Source organism: Anguilla rostrata, chromosome 9 (genome assembly GCF_018555375.3).
Source record: "Anguilla rostrata isolate EN2019 chromosome 9, ASM1855537v3, whole genome shotgun sequence".
NCBI classification, from domain to species: domain Eukaryota; kingdom Metazoa; phylum Chordata; class Actinopteri; order Anguilliformes; family Anguillidae; genus Anguilla; species Anguilla rostrata.
In genome coordinates this window covers 18,356,373-18,378,422 of record NC_057941.1, presented here as the reverse complement: position 1 = coordinate 18,378,422, position 22,050 = coordinate 18,356,373, and the positions used below count along the sequence as shown (strand labels likewise).

Below are 22,050 nucleotides of genomic sequence, written 5' to 3'. Positions count from 1 at the left end.
TTTGCTGCTATGAAGAATAAGTCTGCATGTATACTCACACACATACATACATACACACGTGCTTGTCCACACAAACACAGGGCCGCCCCTCCCTATATGAGGTACACGCGCAGCATGTACAGCACCACAGCTCAGCAGAGGGCAAGTCAGTTCAGCTGACTCGTCCGCTGACCTGAAAAAGAAAAAAAATGTTCTTATTTCACCTCATTTGTAACATGAAACATAATAATAAAAGTTGCATTTAAATCAATATTTTCTCAAAATAATAAAAGCAAAGCATTAGGTGCCCCAGTCCCCATATGTTTTTTCTGACATGACACATGAACTTACATAATGATGTTTATATGGCATCACAATCCAATGTCACTTCCAGCTCAAACAACAATACACACAACATCATCCACTCCCTTGAGTGTGAGTCCCTTGAAATATATTGTAACTGACCATATTTACTGTAGTACCTTGCACCATGGCTTGGATAAATACTAATTTCTTATTGGTTGACAGCCGTGCATTATATCCATGTATAGGCATGGTAATCCAGGTACTCTGCCAGGTAGGCTACTGCAGTGCTAAATCATTACACAAGAACTTTCAAAAGCCATCACCTAGGTTTTTCAATCTACTTCATACAACATTCAGATTTTTCTCTCGAATTCCAGAGAGCATGAACAAGCATGTGCTCTCTGCCAGGGCATACAATGGCAGCAGCCCCTTCTTATCAAACCCCAGTTTGCGAGTAGAGCCCTCACAATTAAAAGAAGACACTTCAAGACGGACTATTGGGCACATGATTGGCATGCAGGGATCAGTGGTGTATGAGGAGATGTTGTCATTCTGGCCAACTGAAAGTTTTCCATCCCTGGGCAATGTTAGAGTGAATTGCGCATCGCCCTGTGGAATTTCTGGCCACTGTGGGCACTACTAGCTGAAACAATCTTACTAGTTCTGCCTGTTCTGAGATTGCCATTTTAAGAGACCCAGATGGACCATGTCATCATTTTAAGACCCAGAAGGACTTAATCTGGACCAGAATGTGGTTCTTATACTGAACATGTACCAATTTATTTTTCATATTTTGATACTGAATAATAATGAACACGAATTGTAAAACCATTAATATTTTCTACTTAAAGTGCTCATACCAGGCCATGTATGGATAACACATGGACAGCCAGCTCATAAAGAATCATTTCTATTTGACGCTATCAGCAGTTTATTATCAGGTATGCAATGAACCTCCATCAGCAAAATCTGCATGTCATACTGTAGCCTACTGTGCACTGTAGCCACACCAGTATTAGCTTGATCAGTCTTTTCCAGGGTAAACCCAGTGTTAGGCTTATTCTAACGTTATGCTATTCAAACTACGCCATGTGTGTACATTTCATACATTTGATCGCTTTCTTTATAGCTTTCCCAAGACGATTGAAAGGAAGGGATTGTAGGCTATAACGTACGTAAGGGAGAAAATAGTTTGGTAGCAGGGAATTCTCAATCCACTTCGACCCCATCACATGTGTGCACTGAGACCTAAAAACGGCCAATCGGTCTCTGGGGAATGCAGACATTGTGCTTTATCAGAAGTGATCTGAAAAACTTATTATTTCACTTATTTCAGTTTCATTATGTTCTCCTGCCTTCTTACAGTGTTCTACTACGGTTCCGTAAATGCATAAAAGCAGCTATTATTTTAATTGCAACTCAAATACAAAATTCTGAATAATTAGGCCTATGTTATACATAATTATGATAGTTAATACGATAGCATTGTACCACGTGTTATATAACAGACAGCGATCACATTAACAGATTTCAGGGTGAGATTTAATGTGGCACCTATTATTACTGTAGACTCGGATGGGTCACAAGTTGTTTCGCGATGCCTTGTCATTACCCGTGCCGTTCTGGGCGTTCCTCTCTGGGTAAGAGAACCACGCTCCTAATTCGAATTACTTCCTCATTGGGGATTTTTCGGGGGCATGTTCAACATAATCGCCGTCGCCTCTACAATTCGCTGTCATGCAGAACAGTCGAAAAGAACATCTGTTCAAGATACTGGTTATCGGGGATTTAGGTGTGGGGAAAACGAGCATTATACAACGATATGTTGACCAGAGTTTCTCGACGAATTACAGAGCCACCATAGGAGTCGACTTCGCCTTGAAAGTTTTGAACTGGGACTCAGATACAGTCCGTCTACAGTTATGGGACATAGCAGGTAGGACTGAGCATTCTGACGTTTCGTGTAGGCTACACTTGTTTTCTCCGTAGCACCTCCCCAAATGAACTGTTAGGCTACGGTTACTGATTCTGTGACTCTTCATGCTATTGGCTGCTAAGACGAATTAATAAGTTATTTTTTAAAAAGTCTGGTTTTGTTTTTGACGTCTGGTCGTCTGGTGTTTACTTGGGGGGAGGTTCTGGTTGTCATGAACCGTGTATTCGCTAAATTACATTTAAACATGTAAAACAACCTTGTCGTCTACAGTTAAAAGGTGTTGAGTTTTTATGCTTTCACAGTTATTTTGTGAAACTAATGTCCCATATCAATTGGTTTGTTTGAAGCAGAGAGCACCGCTGTGTGCCGATTGAGGCCTATTCATTTGCCTTGGGTAATTTACAGTCAGTCCTAAAAAGGAGGACAGCAAAATCAAATAAAATAAATCAAACCACGTTATATTTCAGAAATCAAATAAATACAGGAGATTATATTAATAATACATAAAGGGGCCGGACATTTGCAATAAAATAAAATAAAATAAAAAGCCGAAGGGACCCATACATAAATAAAATAATAAATAAAAATGAATGGGCTTATATTCTGCTGTTATTATTGGGTGGTGTGGATATACCAGAGCATATTTATTGTTTCATCCTGCTGGTAAGAATGTGATGAAAATGTGATTGTGATGCTAATCACTGGAAAAACATTCAAATAAAATGTAAACAGAATGGCAGATCTGACCAGACCCACTGGCACCATTTATTATTATTATTATTGTTGTTGTTGTTGTTGTTGTTGTTGTTGTTGTTGTGAAAAATCTAACAAACTGAATTAAGCTCAGTCAGTTTGTTGGAGAAAATACTCAATTTCTGTAATTACACAGGACAGGGCAAAATTGGCACAGCAAGTTTGCTCAGGGGATTCAAGTTCACCTTTTTTCTGGCTCATCTTTGTGTGTTTTGACAGTTCACATTCCAGCTGTTGTTGCCTTGGTTTTGTTGCCTTTGTCCTTATGAAATAATATTGGATAAAAATATCAGATTTTTAATCAAGTTTGGAATTTTGAAGCATTGGGTACAATACGAAAGTGGGGAGAAAAGATTTTAAAACAAGATCCTGTAGAGATTTTCAGTTATGAAAGCAATTGGGAGAGAAGCTACCTTTCAGCTATGAAGTCACTACGTTGTGCTTAAACTAGTTTTTGAGCAGGTTTAAACCACTGAGGTTGCTGCCCTAATGTCACTTTTTAAAATCTGGCACAGTGTCAAATAGCGTAACTGGTGAACCTCACTGCCCTCTGTGAAGCACTGCCCTCTGTTAGAACTGTGCTTGGCCACACGGATTGCTATTTCAATCAGACCATTTCACATGAGTGCTGCACTATTGCTGTTTCTCACTACCAAGGCGTACTACTAAGCCCCCCCCCCCCCCCAGCAAACACCCAGTACCACCCTGTCTGCGCCTGTCCGCCCTGGACTTTGGTATGTATGTGGTCATGTGGCCCTGTCTCATATGATTGAGATTTAGAGGCAGACTCACTAAAGCTATTGTAGATATAAACGGAAAAGATATCCCTTATAGGGTGTTTGGATTTGCTATACCTTGCATGTATTTAAAGGGAACACAGTAGGTAGGATCTGTATTTTAGAGAATGTGATGATATCTTTAAAAATACCGTTTATTTAAGGAATTCACTGAGGAGCATTCCTCCTTCAATTACTGAGTCACGTCAGTTGCCAATACCTATACACCCACAATTAAAATGCCTTAAATGTCATCTTCACATTTTTACTATTGTAGACATCAGGGCTATGGCAACACACTTTACTGTGTAATCATTTTCAGAGTTAGCCCTGATAATAGCCATTGCAGGTTTTCTACAGCTGTCATACTATCATGTACTGTCGTACAGTTAAAATTAATTTTGTTTTCGCAATCACTGCTATGTTCCTGACTGAAATCACAGTTGTTTTGTGAGTGCCAAATGACTGTGCCAGCCAGTCAGAATTGTTTACAAAAAATGCAGTCAATATTGTATTTGATGGGTAGGAATGTCAGCAATAATTTTTCAACTGTTTCTGACAAGTACCAGCTAGAGAGCTAGACAACAAGACACAAGGGCATTGAGATATGAGCACTATGGAAAAATCATATATTGAACAGAACTAGAGACTGATGAGTTTATTGAGCTTTGGGGAGGACATTAACGTTGACACATCCACATCCACACTGTATAGCCGCGTTTCCACCAAAATTACCCGGAACTTTGAGTCCCAGGAACTACTTCACCAGGAACTAAAAGGTTCCTTCAGCCAATGGTTGTCTGCGTTTCCACCGGGGTCTAAAGTACCGCGAAGATTAGGCAAATTAGCCCACTGACGTTGTCGTCGGTCCATCTGTCATATGATTTCTTCTGTAACCCCATACTACCACCGACGTAGCCTACATTATTTTCTAATAACCGGGACAGCCCGGAGGGGTTTATTCCACTTATATACAACGGGTTACCAACAATGACTATATATGGTTACTTTTGTATTTAGCCTATTGATTTTCATATATCCTCTCAAACACATTCATTAACAGCAGAAAACATGCACACTTTGTAAACAATTTGCTGTTTTATTACTTTCTCGTCGTCAATTCCATATAGACTAATCGCAAAATGATAAGAATAGAACGAAAACTCGGACTTGCGTGAAAATGTAAATTAGTAGTGGTACAGCCACCGTTTGCTTTCCTTCGAAGTTACTGCTAGCCGAGCAGCGAAGTGTGCACTCCAGATGCGAACCATGCACCATAAATTAGTCCATAGTCTTCCTGGTCTTTTCGTGGAATTGAAAAATGGCAGTAAAATTGAGTAAAATTACGTCAGTCTGAAAAAGCTAAAGGGAAGATTACTAGAATTAACCTGTTATTTTACCCGGATAAAAAGTGCGGAAGGTGATTTCCAGTTTGCTTGTACTGTATCACCAATGTTAATTATGCAGAACTACCGCATACCTCACATAACTGTATCAAACGTTTGAGTCAATTACAACGGGCTAACAAAGAAAATCCGGAAGAAAATATTCAGCAACCGAATTAATCCGTTTGAATGTTTTGGTAGCCTACGTAATATGCTGTCCCAGAACGAATGCTTAGCATTTTATAACACGAATACTAAAGCAAGAAAAGAACAGAAGAGCACACGTTATAATTCCAAGACGTTGACAGGCTATAACCAAAAGTAGGCTACTGCGCCGCATAATATACAAGTTTGATTTGAAGTTATTATGAAAATAAATTGGTTTGCCGCTGAATATTTTCAAACATGGCGGGTAATGGCGGAAAATAAATACAACACAAATGCTACGAGTACTCGACCAATCAGAAATGTTCAGCGCTGCAAGCTCCACCCAAAAGGTTCCTGTACTTTCGGAAAGTACTACCCCCCGAGCAGGAACGTTTTAGGGGGTAAAACAAAGCCCCCAGAACTAAATTTAGACCCTAGTTCCTGCGGTGGAAACGCACTGAGTTCCTCAAAAGGTTCCTAGTTCCGGGGTATAGTTCCTGCGGTGGAAACGCGGCTTATTGTAGGACAGTTCACAGAAGTCTGCCTCTTATCAGACCCTCAAAGTAAAACAGACTGTTTACTGTGCTGACAGTCAGCAATTGTGATGAAGAGACAGAGTTCAGTTGCAAAACATCTGATTGGATCAGCATTATGTGAACTTTAGGTTCTCCATAATACAATGTAATCATGTTTTGCATTGTTGGAAAGCCGATGTCATGGGGAAGTTGGTGTCTTTGGTAGTGGGGTGCTTTAGATAAAAGCGATGTACCAAAATAAATGTAATGTAATGCTTATACGCTAGTGTCATAACAGGACACACAATTGTATTTATACAGGCTACACAAGCCAAAGACTTGTCTGCATCTACCAAGTTAGATACAAATAATAACTGTTAGCATGGAGGAAAGATTAAAACACATTATTTTTGGAGTCAGATATCTGGGATAACATTAAATTAATCCTGTTCCAGTAGCAATGGGTAAGACTACACACGTTCCTTCACCACTTGGACACTTCCGCTGTTTGGTTTGCAGAGGGGTTTCTTGGTGACCTCGATGTGAGAAGTTTCGGTTTCTTGCCGTTGGTGACGGCAACGCACCGTTTGGTTTATCTGAGGGGTCTCTTACAGTACGAGCATACAAAGTAAGGGAATACATTGTGAGAAGCCTTCATAAAAATGATAGGTGATTTTCTATTTCCCAGATTTAAGTAGCCTACTTTAAACCCTCAGAGCCAGATATAAAAATTATCTGCTTGGGGCTGCTGCTGGATGGTTCATCCTGTTAAGGCACTATTTCACTGTTTTGGTTTTCAATTCAGGCTGTACCAGTGTCGATTGAGGCCAGTAGTCCTGGAGGGTTGATGGATTTATACCATAAACAATTTCAGTGTACTCCAGTTGAACTGCAGTGGCTTTGGGTGCTCCCTTTCTTTTTTTTAAAATGGAGCGAAGCAGGAGCATTTGAGCAATTATGTAATTATTAGCTGAAGTGTGCATGTAAATTATTGGTCCTGGTCTTCAGGCTCCTACTTGACAGCTTATTCATACCCAAAATCAGCATACTTACCATGCCACATCAAACGAGGCTGTTAAAAACAAATGTGAATTTATCCTCTGTATCAGTACAAGTACAGGAGAATATGTTTGTTTTTTTTTTTTTTAGTAGGGCAGTTTTTAAAGGGGGCTTAAAAGGGTTTTTTAGCACAGTAAGATCTCTGTACTATGGAGCTACATCACATGCACAATATCATCCGTGTGTACTGAAATGTGAGTACAGGGTTGTGATTGAATAATATGCGATTAATTAAAATCATGTCTGTTTGCTTGGCTTTGAAGGCCAGGAACGATTTGGAAACATGACCAGAGTCTACTACAGGGAGGCCGTGGGAGCCTTCATTGTGTTTGACATCACCCGACCAACGACTTTTGAAGCTGTGAAAAGGTGGAAGGAGGACCTGGACTCAAAATTGACTCTATCAAATGGCAAGAGCGTCGCCATCGTCCTACTGGCCAACAAGTGTGACCTGAACAGAGATGAGCTGAAGAATAATGGCATCAAAGTGGACCAGTTCTGCAAAGACAATGGCTTTGTAGGCTGGTTTGAGACATCAGCGAAGGTAACCCCTGGTTCTGTTTCCTCCTGCCCTGTCCTTGTTGCTCTGGTTACACTGCCTATGACTAAAATTCAGCTGAATTGTTTTCTACAAATGCAGAAAAAAGTTATTTCTTGCCTTTTGTCCTTTACCTGGCCATCTTTGTAAATAAGACTTTGCTGGTGAACTAGTTTAAATACAGTCAAACAAATAATAAAATATGTACCAGACTGTCTGCTGGGATGTGCAGGGTCATGGGATTGAATCATGTGTGGAAACATGCTGATTCAGGGTGTGGCTGTGTTTGACATTGGGATCCATATGACATCTTGTGCCTCCTATTCTACTGAAGAAAAAAGCATTATATCTATAGAAGTGCTAAAAAAAATGGAGAAACACTTAATTTAAAAACAGATGCTTGGCAGGAAAATGAAAATTGTGAAATGTCAGGATATTGTTAAACTGAGAATTCTCAAACAAACTCAGGCCCTTGATCAAGGAAATGACTAAGACATTAGCTGTAACAAAAACCAGCATACACAGCTGCACTCATTCCCATGTGACCATGACTATTTGTGCATAGGAAAACTAGGATTTCTTTAAAAATCACATGAATTACATATAGACATATGCCATAATTGATATGTCATAAAAATCCCACTTAAGAAGAAAGTTCAAATCAAAGTTTAATTTTAGCTTAATATAAATGTTGGTTAATATTTGATTTGTAAGGCTGGTTTTCAAAAGTGTTTCAATAGAACAAACATTGATAATTTTAGTGAATGATTTTTTTTAACCCTTTAACTCTAGTTATAGGGTTACAAACATAATACTTAATAACGTAATACTAGTGTCTATCCCTTTATTTATGTAGCAGAGTTTAAAAAAAAAAAATCTTTATTGTATGTTAATACACTGTTTCACTGTTTTATTTAAGTATTGTCCCTAATTGTAAATGCCAACCATTACGACACAATGCAAAATCCTTTCCTGCAAATGGTACTAATAAATTCAATTCAATTTTAAAACAATGGCCAGCAGGAAAGAAGAAGGATGTATCCATAATTAGAAACAGTTCCAGAGAAGGTTCTTATAAGATTAATGAACATTTCTTCTCAGCGACCTCTGGAATTTCACAGATTACTGGAAGGGGCAATGGGATAAATTTAGGCAGAAGGGTCAGGCACAGGGAAGTGTGTTGAGGAGTCTCTCTATTTTGCGCTTTACACAGTTTTCTCCCCTTTACACACACATACCTCTGTGTGTTTTGCTGTATGACAGAGCGAAGCACTGTGCTTGTAACAGGGAGGTCCCACATTCCTTCACCACTAAACAGAGGTCAGAGATTAAACGTCACCAACTAACCTGGTGAAAGTGGATAAAGTATTCAAATGCCTTTTGGTTGTTAAACCAATAAACATTATATGCTGGACTTCCAGATTCTCGTTGATGTGTAGTTGAATCTGGTATTCATGTAATCTGAATTTAAAACTGGGCATTTTTTCTGTATTCCAGTGTCCGAAATGTCCAAAAAATTTTAATTAGAATGCCCGATTCAGCGTTTCAAGCTTTTCTCGCATTGTAGCTGACAAACAAGTCATTCATTCCAGTCATTTCAAACAAAAAAGGTTCCCTGGTGGAATGTTTCAAGTTAGCATGGATTCCGAAGGACATGCAGGGAATTAATTGAATGAGCTTGTCTGTGTTCTATGTTTTAAAAAGCACAGGCCTAAACTAAATCAATTGCTGTTAACATTGGGTTTATGATATGTTAGGTAAAAGTGACACTTTTTCAATGTAACTATAGTTTGATGAATGTTTGGTGTTAAGTGAGCTATGCACTATCTGCATCACTACTTTTCACAAGTGCATAATTTGAATTACAATAGCACTTTTTCTGATAAAAACTATTTGGAAGCACCTGTCCTGGTGGGTATTTTGTGCATAAGTAAAAGCCAATGCTTTTAGCTATGAAAGATCAGTTATGTGTTAAACAGCGCTGCTAATGTAAAGGAAACTAAGGTACAGGGTGGATAACGTGAAATGGCTCATTTTGAAATGGTTCAGGGGAAGGCTGTTCGGCACACACTGATGACATCAAAGTGCAATGATTGGTTAATAGGAATGTTGTTGCAGGAACAACAGTAGTGATGTTGATCCAGGAGCATATCCTACTTACCTATAAATCATTTTGTGTGATACAGGGCCAACGTCAGGGGTGGAACAGGTACATTAGAGCAGTATTTCTCAACCCTGGTCCTGGGGACCCACTGCCCTGCATGTTTTAGATGTTCCTATGCTTCAACACACCTGATTCAAATGAATGGGTCGTCATCAAGCTCTGCATAAGCCTGATAACGACCCATTCATTTGAATCAGGTGTGTTGGAGCAGGGAGACATCTAAAACATGCAGGGCAGTGGGTCCCCAGGACCAGGGTTGAGAAACACTGCATTAGAGGATGGGGGGGTGGATAATGGTCTGTGAACTTGTGGTAAATATTATTGTTCAGGGCCCAAGAATAATATAACAATTAGATATTTGTCTTGGGCCCTGTATACCTTTCTAAGGTAACTGCCTATTGTGTGGACACATATGTCATTCATGACAAGTAAATTTTGAGTATTAAAAACCCCAACGATTGTAAAGGAGTAACTGGTATTGGATGGTATGCTGAGGTAATGAGAATAAAGATTTGGGATCTGTTTAAATTGAGAGAAATGTAATATTATGTGAAAAATGGCTTGGTATCAGGGTTGGTAAATTGTATTGGCTATTTGATTAGAAAGTTGGATCAGTCATTGGTAGCGGTGTATGGATGAAGAAAAGCTGAGGGAGGAGAAAGAGATGGAAAAGCTGTCAGCGTTGATGCTGCTTTGTGAGGGTAAACAGGCAGGATGGAGCCAAAATGCTATTTCAGCCCCGTTCATTCAGAGGTAGTCTACAAAAACCCATGATCCATGTTCTGTTTAAACAACCATTCAATCGGATTTCCTGCGGGCTATTAAAGCTGGCTCTCACCCCAGCTGGGAAATCAGCCCGTGTCTAATTGTGATTGAGAAATTGGATTCTCAATCACAAGTTGCATTTATCTTCAGTTTTAAATGGAAAAGATTTATGGTTTTGTAAATGAAAAATGTTCAGACATCCTCTCCCTTCCAGAGGCATGGATATGTGGGTCCGAGGGAAAGTGTGGAGTACCAGTGTAAATACTTAGAGGGATGGATAAAGGCTGGATTACTTGTGAGAATCTGCTGCACACCCTGTGTTATTTTCTGAGGACGACTCAAATGTAAAACCTCATGCATATTCAAGCTGTAATTATTTCTGACACTTACAGCCAGAAAAATGGCTGGGGAATTGGAGCTAGCCGACTGTACAAGGAATCTCATTAATTCTGATCTGGAAGGGTGAAGGAATTTTATTTTCGTTCTTTCATCACTAACCAAGTGGTTACTTTGAACATCCTTAAATTAACCACTCAATGAGCCCAAAATATTTAATTAGCACAGTGGATATTGAATTTCATTTTGTTTTCCGAACTCTTTGTTTAGCACCATCCATCTGTTGTACTGTAGAGCACACAATCTGTTCAGCTTTCATTATGTATAGTACTCCAAAGTCAATCTAACAATAGTCTCTCTCTCCCTCTCTCAGGAGAATACCAACATTGATAGAGCAGCCAATTGCCTGGTGAAGTACATCATTGCCAGTGAGAATGACATCCTCAAGTCAGTGGTACCTGACTCCATTTCACTCCAGCTCAACTCAAGAAGAAACAGCAACTGCTCAGCCTGCCTGAATTCCTAGGACTCGATGCAGCAGGATCCTACGACAGTGACGGAGTTGGTGGTCGGGCGTGGCTGAGAGTAATGAGCTGCAACACATACTCTCTTATGTCTGGGTCCCAACAATGCAGCATCTGAACCACAATTACAGATTAATGAATTGCAATACAGTGGCTGGTGGACGTGTGCTCTTACTGGCAGTCTAGCAGTTTTAATACGTATCCGTGTTGTGCATATTTGCCATTCTGCATGACGTGCAAATGCTGCAAGGATAGGGTTTGTTTTTCATTTCACATTTTACAAGTTTCTATAAGACATGCAGCTGTCAAAAATTGTGTCTCGCTGTTTAACTGCAAATTCATGTGCAATATTTTCATGTTTAAGAAGAGATTTCCTGTCATCTTGTTAATGCACTATCATTCTGAGATTATTTGTTACATTATGAGAAACTGAAGCTCTCTGCACTCATAACCTTTAGCTGCCATTAGTCACTGTGGATGAAATTGTACAGGAGAGAGATCACTAGTCTGTGTTTGCTAACAGCCTCCATTATTTCATATTTATTTATTTATTTATTATTTTGGTTCTCGTTGCCAGCCCAGGTCCCATATCTTTTCCATGGCTGGTACTGCTTAGCGCAAAATCTGAATTATTTTGTCCTACACTGGGGAAATACCTGGATACACACATATACAGACAGATGTACAGCACACACACACACACACACACACAAACCACATACACATTCAGTACCTATAAATGCAACCTTATAGATATTTGGTTTGGATCGATTCTGACCCAAAACTGCCCCCCCCCCTCTAACACAGGTAACATTCCCCAATGTTTTTATAATGCCTGTAATCTCACCAAGCTCTTTTCTGACTCAATCGCTTTATGTGAAACTCTTGACTGCAGGCTGTTACCTTTTTTATATAAACATCCAGCAGTTTTATCGATCAAACGCCTTCTTGTCTTTTTATGTATTTTCATGTGTGTTGTGCAGCTGCGCTCTGCTGTACTTATTTATATAAAGACAAAGTATTTTATGTAACAGTATTGTTTCTCTGGATCTTGAAATCCCTGTATCTCCCAAATAACGTTCCAGGGTTTTATCAGTTCAGTCATAACTACCGACAACAGCAGAAGTATGGGACATTTTTTTGTAACTCACCCAGTCCTTCTAATTTTACTTAAGTGCATTTGCTGTGAATTATCCAATTGCAGAGAGAGGACACTGTGTCTCTGTTCCTGGGAATGTGAACAGCAGTAGTAGATTCTGCAGTGTCACTCCAACTTGCTGCTCTGCTGAGACCCCTGTACTGTATATAATGTTCCTGTATCTGCAGCATTCTGTTGTTACCAAGACAACGACCTCACGGAACCATAGTCCATATTTGTACAATAAATTCAAGGACAACTACTGATGCTCTATGAAAAGTGCACTATTTAGCAGTACATACATGTTTTAGCCCTGATTTTGGACAAATACGTTCTCTCGATTATTTTCAAACATTAAATAAGAGCTACAGTTGACGCCTTCGACGGGCAGTCCATGTTAAAGGCAGCTTTTAACAAACCACATAACAAACCTTATGGAAGCTTTACAATGGCAAATGACTTTCCCCAGTAACTAGGTGTTGATTAAGTTGCATGTTATGCGTTGTCTCTTTAAATGGAAATAGGAGTTATTTCAGTATTTCCTAAGTGCTCAAACTGCCCAATTATGTTTATTACCGCTGTGTAAAAGGGGCTTCTGGTTCTGTGCTAGTACTGCACATCCCCTGCAATATGTGTGAAAAGCAATATAAATAAATTCCCTCCTTTGTATCCATTTCTTATTTGTCATTTTATTTGTTCTTATTTGTGTGTGTTTTGTGGTTCTAAGAATTGTGCAGAATCTGCACTTTTCCCATGAAGGGATACAACTGCAATTCAGTCTGCCTCTTGGTGGAAAGCTTGTTTAAATGTACTGAAGCTTTCATGAAACACAACACGCAGCTGCATTGGTTTCAGCTGACATACAAATATATCAACTTTAACACACACAGTTATTAAATGATCTTATAATCAATCAGGATATTGGGTATGTAAGACCAGATGAAAAACTTTTAAGTACTGAAGGTAGACACAGAAATTGAGAAAAAAAACATTGCCTGCATAAAGATCATAATGGTCAATCAACTTGAAGATCATTGCCAATTATTCACTGTTGAAATAATAAAAATCTTTTCATTTCTTGTGTGTTTACAGTTGAATATTATTTTATTTCTAAACATGTCTAATTTTGATCCTGAGGTAGAGGCTTGAGAATCTGAGGTTTTTGGACAGTCAGCACCCCATTCCCATTAGCTTCCACATGACTCAGTTTTTCCTGGGAATTAGATTTGGCCTCATCCCTGGCTAGCACACAATATTAGTGAACACTGAGAGCTCCCTTCTCTCAGTCAGCATCATATGAGGCATGTTCATAAGAGGCATGTGGACACTGTGTGTTTGGGGGTCCTAACCTTCAGTGAGGGAAACATATAATTCAGAAGGTGAAATGGTAGCTGAGACGTGTCCTCCAAAATTATTCACACCCTTGAAAAAATGATCAAAGACTGTATAAAATAAACAATACTGGTTTAAAAAAAATTACTTTTTATGCTGATAAAATTACTGAGAAAATGTATTTTCAATCCAAAAACATCCAAGACATGTCACAATTATTCATTCCCCCATTTCACCTTTTCAAAATATCAACGTAAAATCCATTGCTCACTTGAATGCAACTTCAGAGTCCAATTGAAGAACCAATTTTGAACTTTGATTGTATTGAATAGGTTTTGTAAGCTACTCCTCACAAGATTAAAATGCACTGTAAAATAGCATAACCTATTCCTGCACTCATCTCATATTCATTTATATGGGCCCAAATTGCCCCCCTTAGGATAAGGAACTGTTAAACACATCCTGGACATTTTATGCAAGGCTTTATGCCCTACCCTTGTTCCCGAATGGGAAGACATGTGAGCATTGCTCTGATCCATACCTGCAGCTCAAAGCTTGATTTTTCTGTCACTCACATATGTGAGTGTGGCTATATTTGCATTTGTCAAACAGCAGCACTACACGTTCTGTGGCACCACACAATGAAGAACCTTGTAGCTCTCTTCACAAGCAAAATGGATTTTGCCCAATGAGTCAGTGATCTGGGAATAGCGTGGGACAAATGAACATGTGATTCACACCTACAGATTCAGAGAAGCCTGAAGAACATTAACAGCTACTGCATGTACCTCCACCCCTGTCATGTCCTTAGGATTTAATCATTGAATCAAACAATAATTTGTCCTTAATTTTCAACCTGAAGTTTATATAAACAGCTAAAAGGCTGTCCAATATATCTTTATCCAGATAATAAAAGCACAGATGTTTACAATATGCCGCCCCCCTCCCCCATATCTCTATGTCTACCAGCATCCCCCCATATTGCATAAACTTGTGTTGGTAGTTTGTTTGCTGGCAGGGCTCCATGGAGGGCAGGATGAAAGCCACACAACATTAAACAAGAAACTACACTGAAAAAAAACGCAGGTTGTTTTCTTCTTTTTGAAAATATTCCCTTGTCTCAGAACACTGCTCCCATTGAGAGTGTGAGATAGTGTCTTCTCTTTTTCTCCCATCAGTCAGGAGGCAGTTTCCACCACAGCCAGGTGTGGGGCAAATGGAAGGGATCTAACACGTATTTATGTACGTGTGAATGTGTAAGCAGGTGTATGTGTGCATGTATGTATGTATATGGGTATGTGTAAATATGCATGGATATGCATATATATTATGTAGACCCCAGGAAGAGCAGTTGTTGCCTTGGTAACAACTAATGCAAATGCAAATAAACAATAAACAAGTGTTGATTAAGTACCCACCTTGTGGGCTTATTGTCCGTTTCCAACGCAACCTAAATCCTGTGGGTTCTGAAAGGTACACCCAAATGTCGTCTTACAAGTCCCTCAGGAAAATCCTGCTCGTGACAGAATAATGACTGTTGGCTCCTGCAATGGTGTCAGACACAGGCAGGTAGGTCTTCGCTCATTAGAATGTTCAGAAAGGAAATAACTCCTAACTCAATTATGCAAAGTGTTGTGGGACCAGAGTGAGAACAAACATAATCACCTCCCAGGTCCTCCCAGAGGTCTCTGAGACCTTGTTATCGCTAATCAAAGGATCGGGTAAGCTTGAGCACTGCCTTTTGTGACTGAAGATGACCTCAATGTGCATACTTTACTCCCCCAGGACACCACCACTGATGGTGCTCATTATTCATGAACAAAATTAAAAGACACAACTGAGTTGCTTCTCAGTTCAAACACTGGTCGTTTAAAAAGTGGGGCAGAGCTGGGAAATTCAATTCATTTTTATCATGTTGAAGAATGGCAAATGGCACTTAAGTCATTTACAACATTGCTATTGTGTTTTTTTTTTTTTTTTTTTAATAACTTAGTTTAAAGATACTGTTAGTGTGAAGTTGAACCAGGTTCATGTCCACTATGACCATGCTATCTTTCTCTCGTCTTATTGTCCATATTGAAATTCATCTGGATTAGTTGAAAAACATTGAAAAAAAATTGTTATTAAAAATGTTCAGTTCACTTTGGTTGCATGAACAAGCAGAGGTCTGAAATGAAACTTAAAGCATCTGTGGTATTTACTGTGAGATCTGCAGTACCTGTCATATATTCTTTAGAAAGAAACTCATCAAATGTAAGCTTGGGGTATCATCCAGTGTCCAGACAACACATACATGTAACCAAAAAAGATGACTTCTTGATAATAGCAATACAGCAGCCCTAATGCCCAGGTGGAAAAGCCCAAAGACCAGCAGTATCCCCAGTTTTGGTGATGAGGAATCCATTGGCCAACCATTGAAGACTGATAGACAGAAAGATTCTCCTAAGTATCTAATATGTTCCCTCACACTTGTAAGGAGGATCTCTCTCTCTCTCCATCCTCTCCCTCTATAAACTCCCCCCCACCACCAATCTCTTTTCTTAGTCTTGGCACAAATGCCATTTCTATTACAGTCTGGCACAGATACTCAGTCTTCGCTTTTCCTTATTTCATGATTTGTTTGAAACACAGATGGAGTACTGCTACATCCGGAATATGATAATGAAATATAGTTTTACTACAGAAATGTGGTATGTACCCGCATGTATTTTATGCACACTTCACCTATACCATCAATTTCTCATACGCACATACATAGTTGCATAGTTGCAAATTACTACATTTATTCCACACCAACCTCCTCAGATATGAACAGTTAATGCGTGATGTCACCCCCACACGTTTTTTCAGATGCATCACTGATCTAAGACATAGCATGGACTTTTTTTACTGTCTTCAAAGAGGAAATACTTTCTGAAGCCCTCAGGGCATACAGAACAGGTACAGTAGCACCATGACAGCGGTGAATGCATGAAACAGACATAAAAGCAATGGCCCCACGGTGTATGACACAGAAGATTGCATTGGTCTGAGTCATAGACCGGACTCACCTAGGAGAAGGTGGGACTGATTACTCACATTTAAACAGGGAATGACAGCTCTGTGGGCAGCCTTTCATAATGGATGTGCTGAGAGCAGCAAGGAAATCCACAGAGGTGTTACAGCTTCACAGGACTATATCCTGGACTTGAGAAAACTGCCAGTGAACATTAATAATGATATGTGGGTGGCACACCAGTGTGATTATGATACACTGGTTTTACAGAAAAACTTAGAAATCTGAAAGAGCAAAGTAAAACAGAGAAATATTGTTTCCGTTTCCAAATGGCCCACATGGCCTGACACTCAATCAGACAAGACAAGCCTGGGTCAGATGAGTGCCCAGAGTGAACACAGTGGATACATGCTCAGAATAACCTGAAGAAAACCTAGTCAGAAAATGGAGGGCAGCAGTCAATCACAAATTCATTTGCCCTGCACCTAGGTCTTTTGTTAAACTGGGCATAATTAATACAGCACAAGCACTCAGCAAAATGATTCTTTAAAAAAAAAAAAAAAAAGAAGAAGAAAAAACATTTAAAAGTCTGTGCTGAGATTCGCTAGCTTTCCCCCTTGGCTAAATGCCAGATTTTCAGTGGGTGGGTTATCTGGGTACAATGTTCATCACTAAAATGCTACGACCGATGAAATCCTTTCTGCTTGTTATATGTAAACTTTTGTGTGGGCTAAGTTGGAACTGCCAAAGCATTGAGCCTTTTCTGGATGCAGAAATACCAATATACTTGTTTATTTTCCGAAATAATGAAAAGACCCACAAGAAATGGGTTTCATTTCTGGAGGCCACTGCAATATTGTGATAACCCCAACGGTTAATATTTGTCCCCATTTATGTGAGGAGGACTTCACCAACTATCTACAAAAACAATATGGCTTTGCATTCATCAGCTGTTGCTGCAAGTGACACGCCCGATGGCCACAGAACAGATGAGTGATGGATCGGTGAGCAGGTCTACTGTTAGCAGACGATAATTAAATAGCTTTCAAGATTAGATATGTGGAATTAAAGCCTTTCTTTATTTGGGTGTAACGTCTGAAGTTATACTAACTAACTATAGTTACAACTATACTGACAACGTCTAATGTTAGTACAGTAGCACAGTGTTACAACATCATTACACACAATGGTCTGCAAGGTTTAACAAAACAATGGTAAAGCCTAGCTTATGTTGCTTTCTTTCACGTTATCTGGTGGTCTATTATCACTGCAAGGGACAACCTGCTCTAACCTAGTGACAAGAAATTATTTACTTATGAGTTTGCTTATGTATGTAAATATTAATGAGTGCCGGATGCATGCCCACTCTGCTGAACAGGTCATGATAAAAGTGTTTATTACAGTTAAAACTAGGTTAAAAACTTGAAGAGAAAAATAAGAAGACAATCAATCGTCACTTCTGATGAATATAACCACAATTTGAATCCAGTTTACCTGACATTTTAATGATTTATACTATTTTATTACTTAATGTCAAACATTCACTATGGCCTGCTCACGCTCCAGCCATTATTAATCCGCTTCCCAAAATAAGCAAGAGGAGATTTAAACTAGCAGAGACCAGCATAATGTATTATATCTATTCCTTACCCATCTATCCTCTTTAAATATGGGCAGAAAACTAAATGTGAGCCTGTTTAGAAATGTATAATAAAACTGAGACCAGAGAATAAATGGTTTCTTTAAATGCTTAAATGGTGTAATTCAGTCCCAAACATTCCCCAGTACATTACTAAAGCTGAGAGCTTCAGGAGAATAAATTATGTAAGGTCCTTTTGTGGAGAAGACAGGAGCAGCATGCACAGGAAAGTGGTCACATGGACCAGTCACCGTAGCAACAGTGCATTCTTGTACATTGTCTCCTCTCTGTTTCTCTTATTCTTCGGTATGATTCACACATTTGGAATAAGTTTATACCAGAGACACACGTGACCTTTAATATTTGAGTAGAAACTAGTGCAAAGTTAAGAGCTGGTTTTGACCCGACCAGTTAACTTGTATTCTTAATTGAAAAGCAGAGGGTCAGGGTCTCAGTCAACTGGTAAAGAAATCGCATGTGGAGTCCTTTCTCCAAATTGTACATGTAGGATCGTGAATGGCTGTTAGCAAAGTAGTTTTTTTAACAGAGAGCCATTTAGAAGAGAGGATGCAATGTGAGGATAATCTGAGTTTACTGTATGTGTGAAGTAAAGCTGAAAAAGCAGGAACAGTTATAAAAATCTATTGGAGATGAGGGACCAAGGACATGTTCAAATCAAGTGGCAGAACTTTGGTATAAAATACATTTTTATCAGCACAAAGAAAATTGATCATTTGTTCAATTCACCAAAAATATGTTTAAAAAAGGTAAGGGCAAGATATGTAAAGTGCACAATGAAATGGGCAGATCCATTCATGTACAGTTAAATTGGACAGTAACAGAATGTTTTTGGCTCTGTACCCCAACACATTGGTTCTCAAATAAGGCAATGGATATGAAGTTAAAGTGACTGTCCATTTCAATATGAGGGTCTGTACATCCAAATCAGGTGTTCCATGAAGAAACCCTCCCCTTAGTGCTTGGTTGCAGATCCTTGAAGATGTATGACTGCCTGAAGTCTTTGAATCATAGACCATAGACAATTATAGATCACCAGGCACTGGGTATCTTCCCTGGTGATGCTCTGCTAGGCCTATGCTGTAGCAGCAGGAATCTTCAGTTCTTCTTTTGCCTCCAGCAAGTGAAAAACACATTAAATTGGGTGATTGACTTGGCCAGTCAGGAATACTCCACTTTTTGGCTGTGAAAAACTATTTGGTTGCCTTAGCATTGTTTTGCTGCAAGGTGAAGCACTGTCCAATGAGTTTTTAGGAATTTGGTTAGATGTATGCACATAAGATGTTTCTGTACACTTCAGCAGTCACAGGATCAATGAAGACAAGCGAGCGTTCCATAGGGATACATTTTGGGACCTTTACTCTTTGCCCTGTACATGTTACCCCTGGGTCAGTCAATTAGACAACATGGCGTTAACTTCCACAGTTATGCCAATGACACCTACTTGTATATCTCTGTCTCGCTTGGTGAAAACAGTACTCTCAGCTCTCAAGTCGGTTTTTACGTTCCTTATTTTTTATTATTACTGCTGCTTATTTCATCATTATTTCACTAGATGTATTTATTCTTAATTTTTTTAAATCTCTTTTGTCTTTATTATATCTGTCTATTTCTGTTTTGCCATTAGTCTCTTTTATATGATATATTTGTATGTTATTTCTATGTAAAGCACTTCGGTTATTATTATTATTATTATTATTATTATTATTATTATTATGTTAGTGTGTGCCACTTTGTGTGTAACAGACAGCAGGGTGTACATATGTGCATTGTGCACCCGACTATGAATGCACATTATTACTGTCTTAATATTGCACCCTTAAAACAGCAATGAAGCTGCAACATGACTTCAGATCAGGTTTTGGTTGGTCATAACCCAAACACTTATAGCTGCATCAAAATAGGAATACAATTACTGAAAACTACCATAACCATACCTAATTTTTAGACCAATCCGCCCACATGAGCACAAGGTCATTTGCTATTTTTACAGCATAGGTGCTGGATGGGAAAATGACAGCTGCATTTAGTCTGAAACGAGCAAATTGTGTGACAATTGTGTTTGGGCCACCATAGTGTTGCACCAAGGAGGATGCAAGTTGAGTATACAGCCTCAAGATAGAGAGTCCAAGATAGAGCCTTATACGTCTTTAGAGGTGTAAAAAATACCATATTGTCGATTATATGCTCGTGGAAGAAGTGTGTTGAAATTAGTTCCCTTTCCCCCTGCCTGGCAGCCCCCCCCCCCCCCAACCCACCGCTCTCGCTCTACCTTCCCTCTCCCTCGCAACTTCTGGGAGCAGCAGGTCTAGAAGATTGTAGAAAATAACTACATTGACTATTGTTTACTAATCCATTGATTGAAGTCCATTTGATTGAAGCGTGATGTTCTCAGCATGCGTATTGAAAGAGCAATGGTTTCTTTACGCAGGAGAAACAATATGTCCTTTAATAAATGTAATTTCATTGGCTAAAATGCTACACAGCCATCACTATAACAGCTCACCATTGACATTATGCTGTCCATGTCGAGTCAGTGCTCTCATTGGCTATAATGAGAGACTGCTTAGCCAGTACTGGTTAGAGTTCATTGTAGGTGGGCTCATCTTGTAGGTGGACTCATAAAAATGGTCAACAATGATAATTCCTCTGAAGAATTATTAAGTGAACAAACATATGCAGCTCCAGTCAAACAGGACCAGCAGGGGGAGAATGGCGACGAAAGTGGTTGGCGGTTAATGGCTCGATTGTGTGACCTATTTACCTACATCACAATACCCTGAGAGAGATCTGTAATGCTGCAGCATCACTAGATGCTGTGTCTGAGCCTAGACATCTTGTACAGCTTGACTGGACTTGCTTTAGTGAGTGTAGGCCTCTACAGTCAATTGTAAATGGAGATGGAAAATTACAACCCTCAGTGTCAACTCTACTCATCAAATGTTCTACTTTTCAGTGAAAATGAATAGTTTTCTGCAATTCATTTTAGATTATGTGCATTATGGATTTTGCTCCATAGTCTACACCCATCAAAGACTGAATTGTAAAACAATTCCAGGAATTTCTATGCTATTATCTCTTGGAAAACAAACTCCCAAGGGTTGCCTTTCAGAAGAGACAAGAATTATACCTGTAGTCAAGGGTTCACTAATAGAAACCATTGTATTCTGGGTATGTCATTTTCAAGCTTGTGTTATAAAAATTGGGTGCTACAGAAGGGGTTAAATTTGCCTTTTTATTTCATTATATTTAATTTGATTAGTCTGCTTTTCTGGAGGTCACAAAAGACATGCCACAAGGCTCAATCTTGGGCCCTCTGTCATTCACACAGTATAATTGACCTTGGCTTATCAGTTACTAACAGCTCTGTTCGTTATTATGCAGGTGACACTGTCATTTATGTATTGGCACTCTCAATTAATCTAGCTTTTAGTAAATTACAGGCCGATTTTTCTACCATTAAAAATTCTCTCATCAGTCTTAAGCTTGTTCTAAACCATACTAAAACTAACTTTATGCTCTTTAGTTGAAAATATTTTAAACCAAAACAAAATTATTATCTGGTTAGACAAAATCGTATCATACAAGGTCTAAGTTGATAAACGTACACCTTGCGAGCTAGCTTTATCATGTGAGCTAGCTTTCAAATTGTCCAGGCAACATTTTTATCATTTTTAGACTGTGGTGACATTATTTATATGCATGTAACAGTAACTAATTTGAAGCCTCTCAATGCAGTTTACCA

At 39.1% G+C, this 22,050-nt stretch overlaps 1 protein-coding gene across 1 annotated transcript; it reads left to right on the top strand.

The window, feature by feature from the left end:
• Window positions 1-1,949: 1,949 nt before the first annotated feature.
• LOC135263154 (ras-related protein Rab-38-like) lies at window positions 1,950-12,994 on the top strand. The gene is made up of 3 exons (XM_064350825.1): window positions 1,950-2,221; window positions 7,120-7,400; window positions 11,033-12,994. Exons 1-3 carry the CDS (start codon window positions 2,023-2,025, stop codon window positions 11,183-11,185), a joined length of 633 nt encoding a protein of 210 aa, XP_064206895.1. The 5' UTR covers window positions 1,950-2,022; the 3' UTR covers window positions 11,186-12,994.
• The last annotated feature ends 9,056 nt before the right edge of the window (window positions 12,995-22,050 follow it).

Excerpts from the sequence above, each read along its gene's own strand:
- LOC135263154 (XM_064350825.1), top strand. The coding sequence starts at position 2,023 with ATGCAGAACAGTCGAAAAGAACATCTGTTCAAGATACTGGTTATCGGG. Across the intron at positions 2,222-7,119 it reads ACAGTTATGGGACATAGCAG|GCCAGGAACGATTTGGAAAC; the intron begins GTAGGACTGAGC and ends TTGGCTTTGAAG. Across the intron at positions 7,401-11,032 it reads GGTTTGAGACATCAGCGAAG|GAGAATACCAACATTGATAG; the intron begins GTAACCCCTGGT and ends TCCCTCTCTCAG.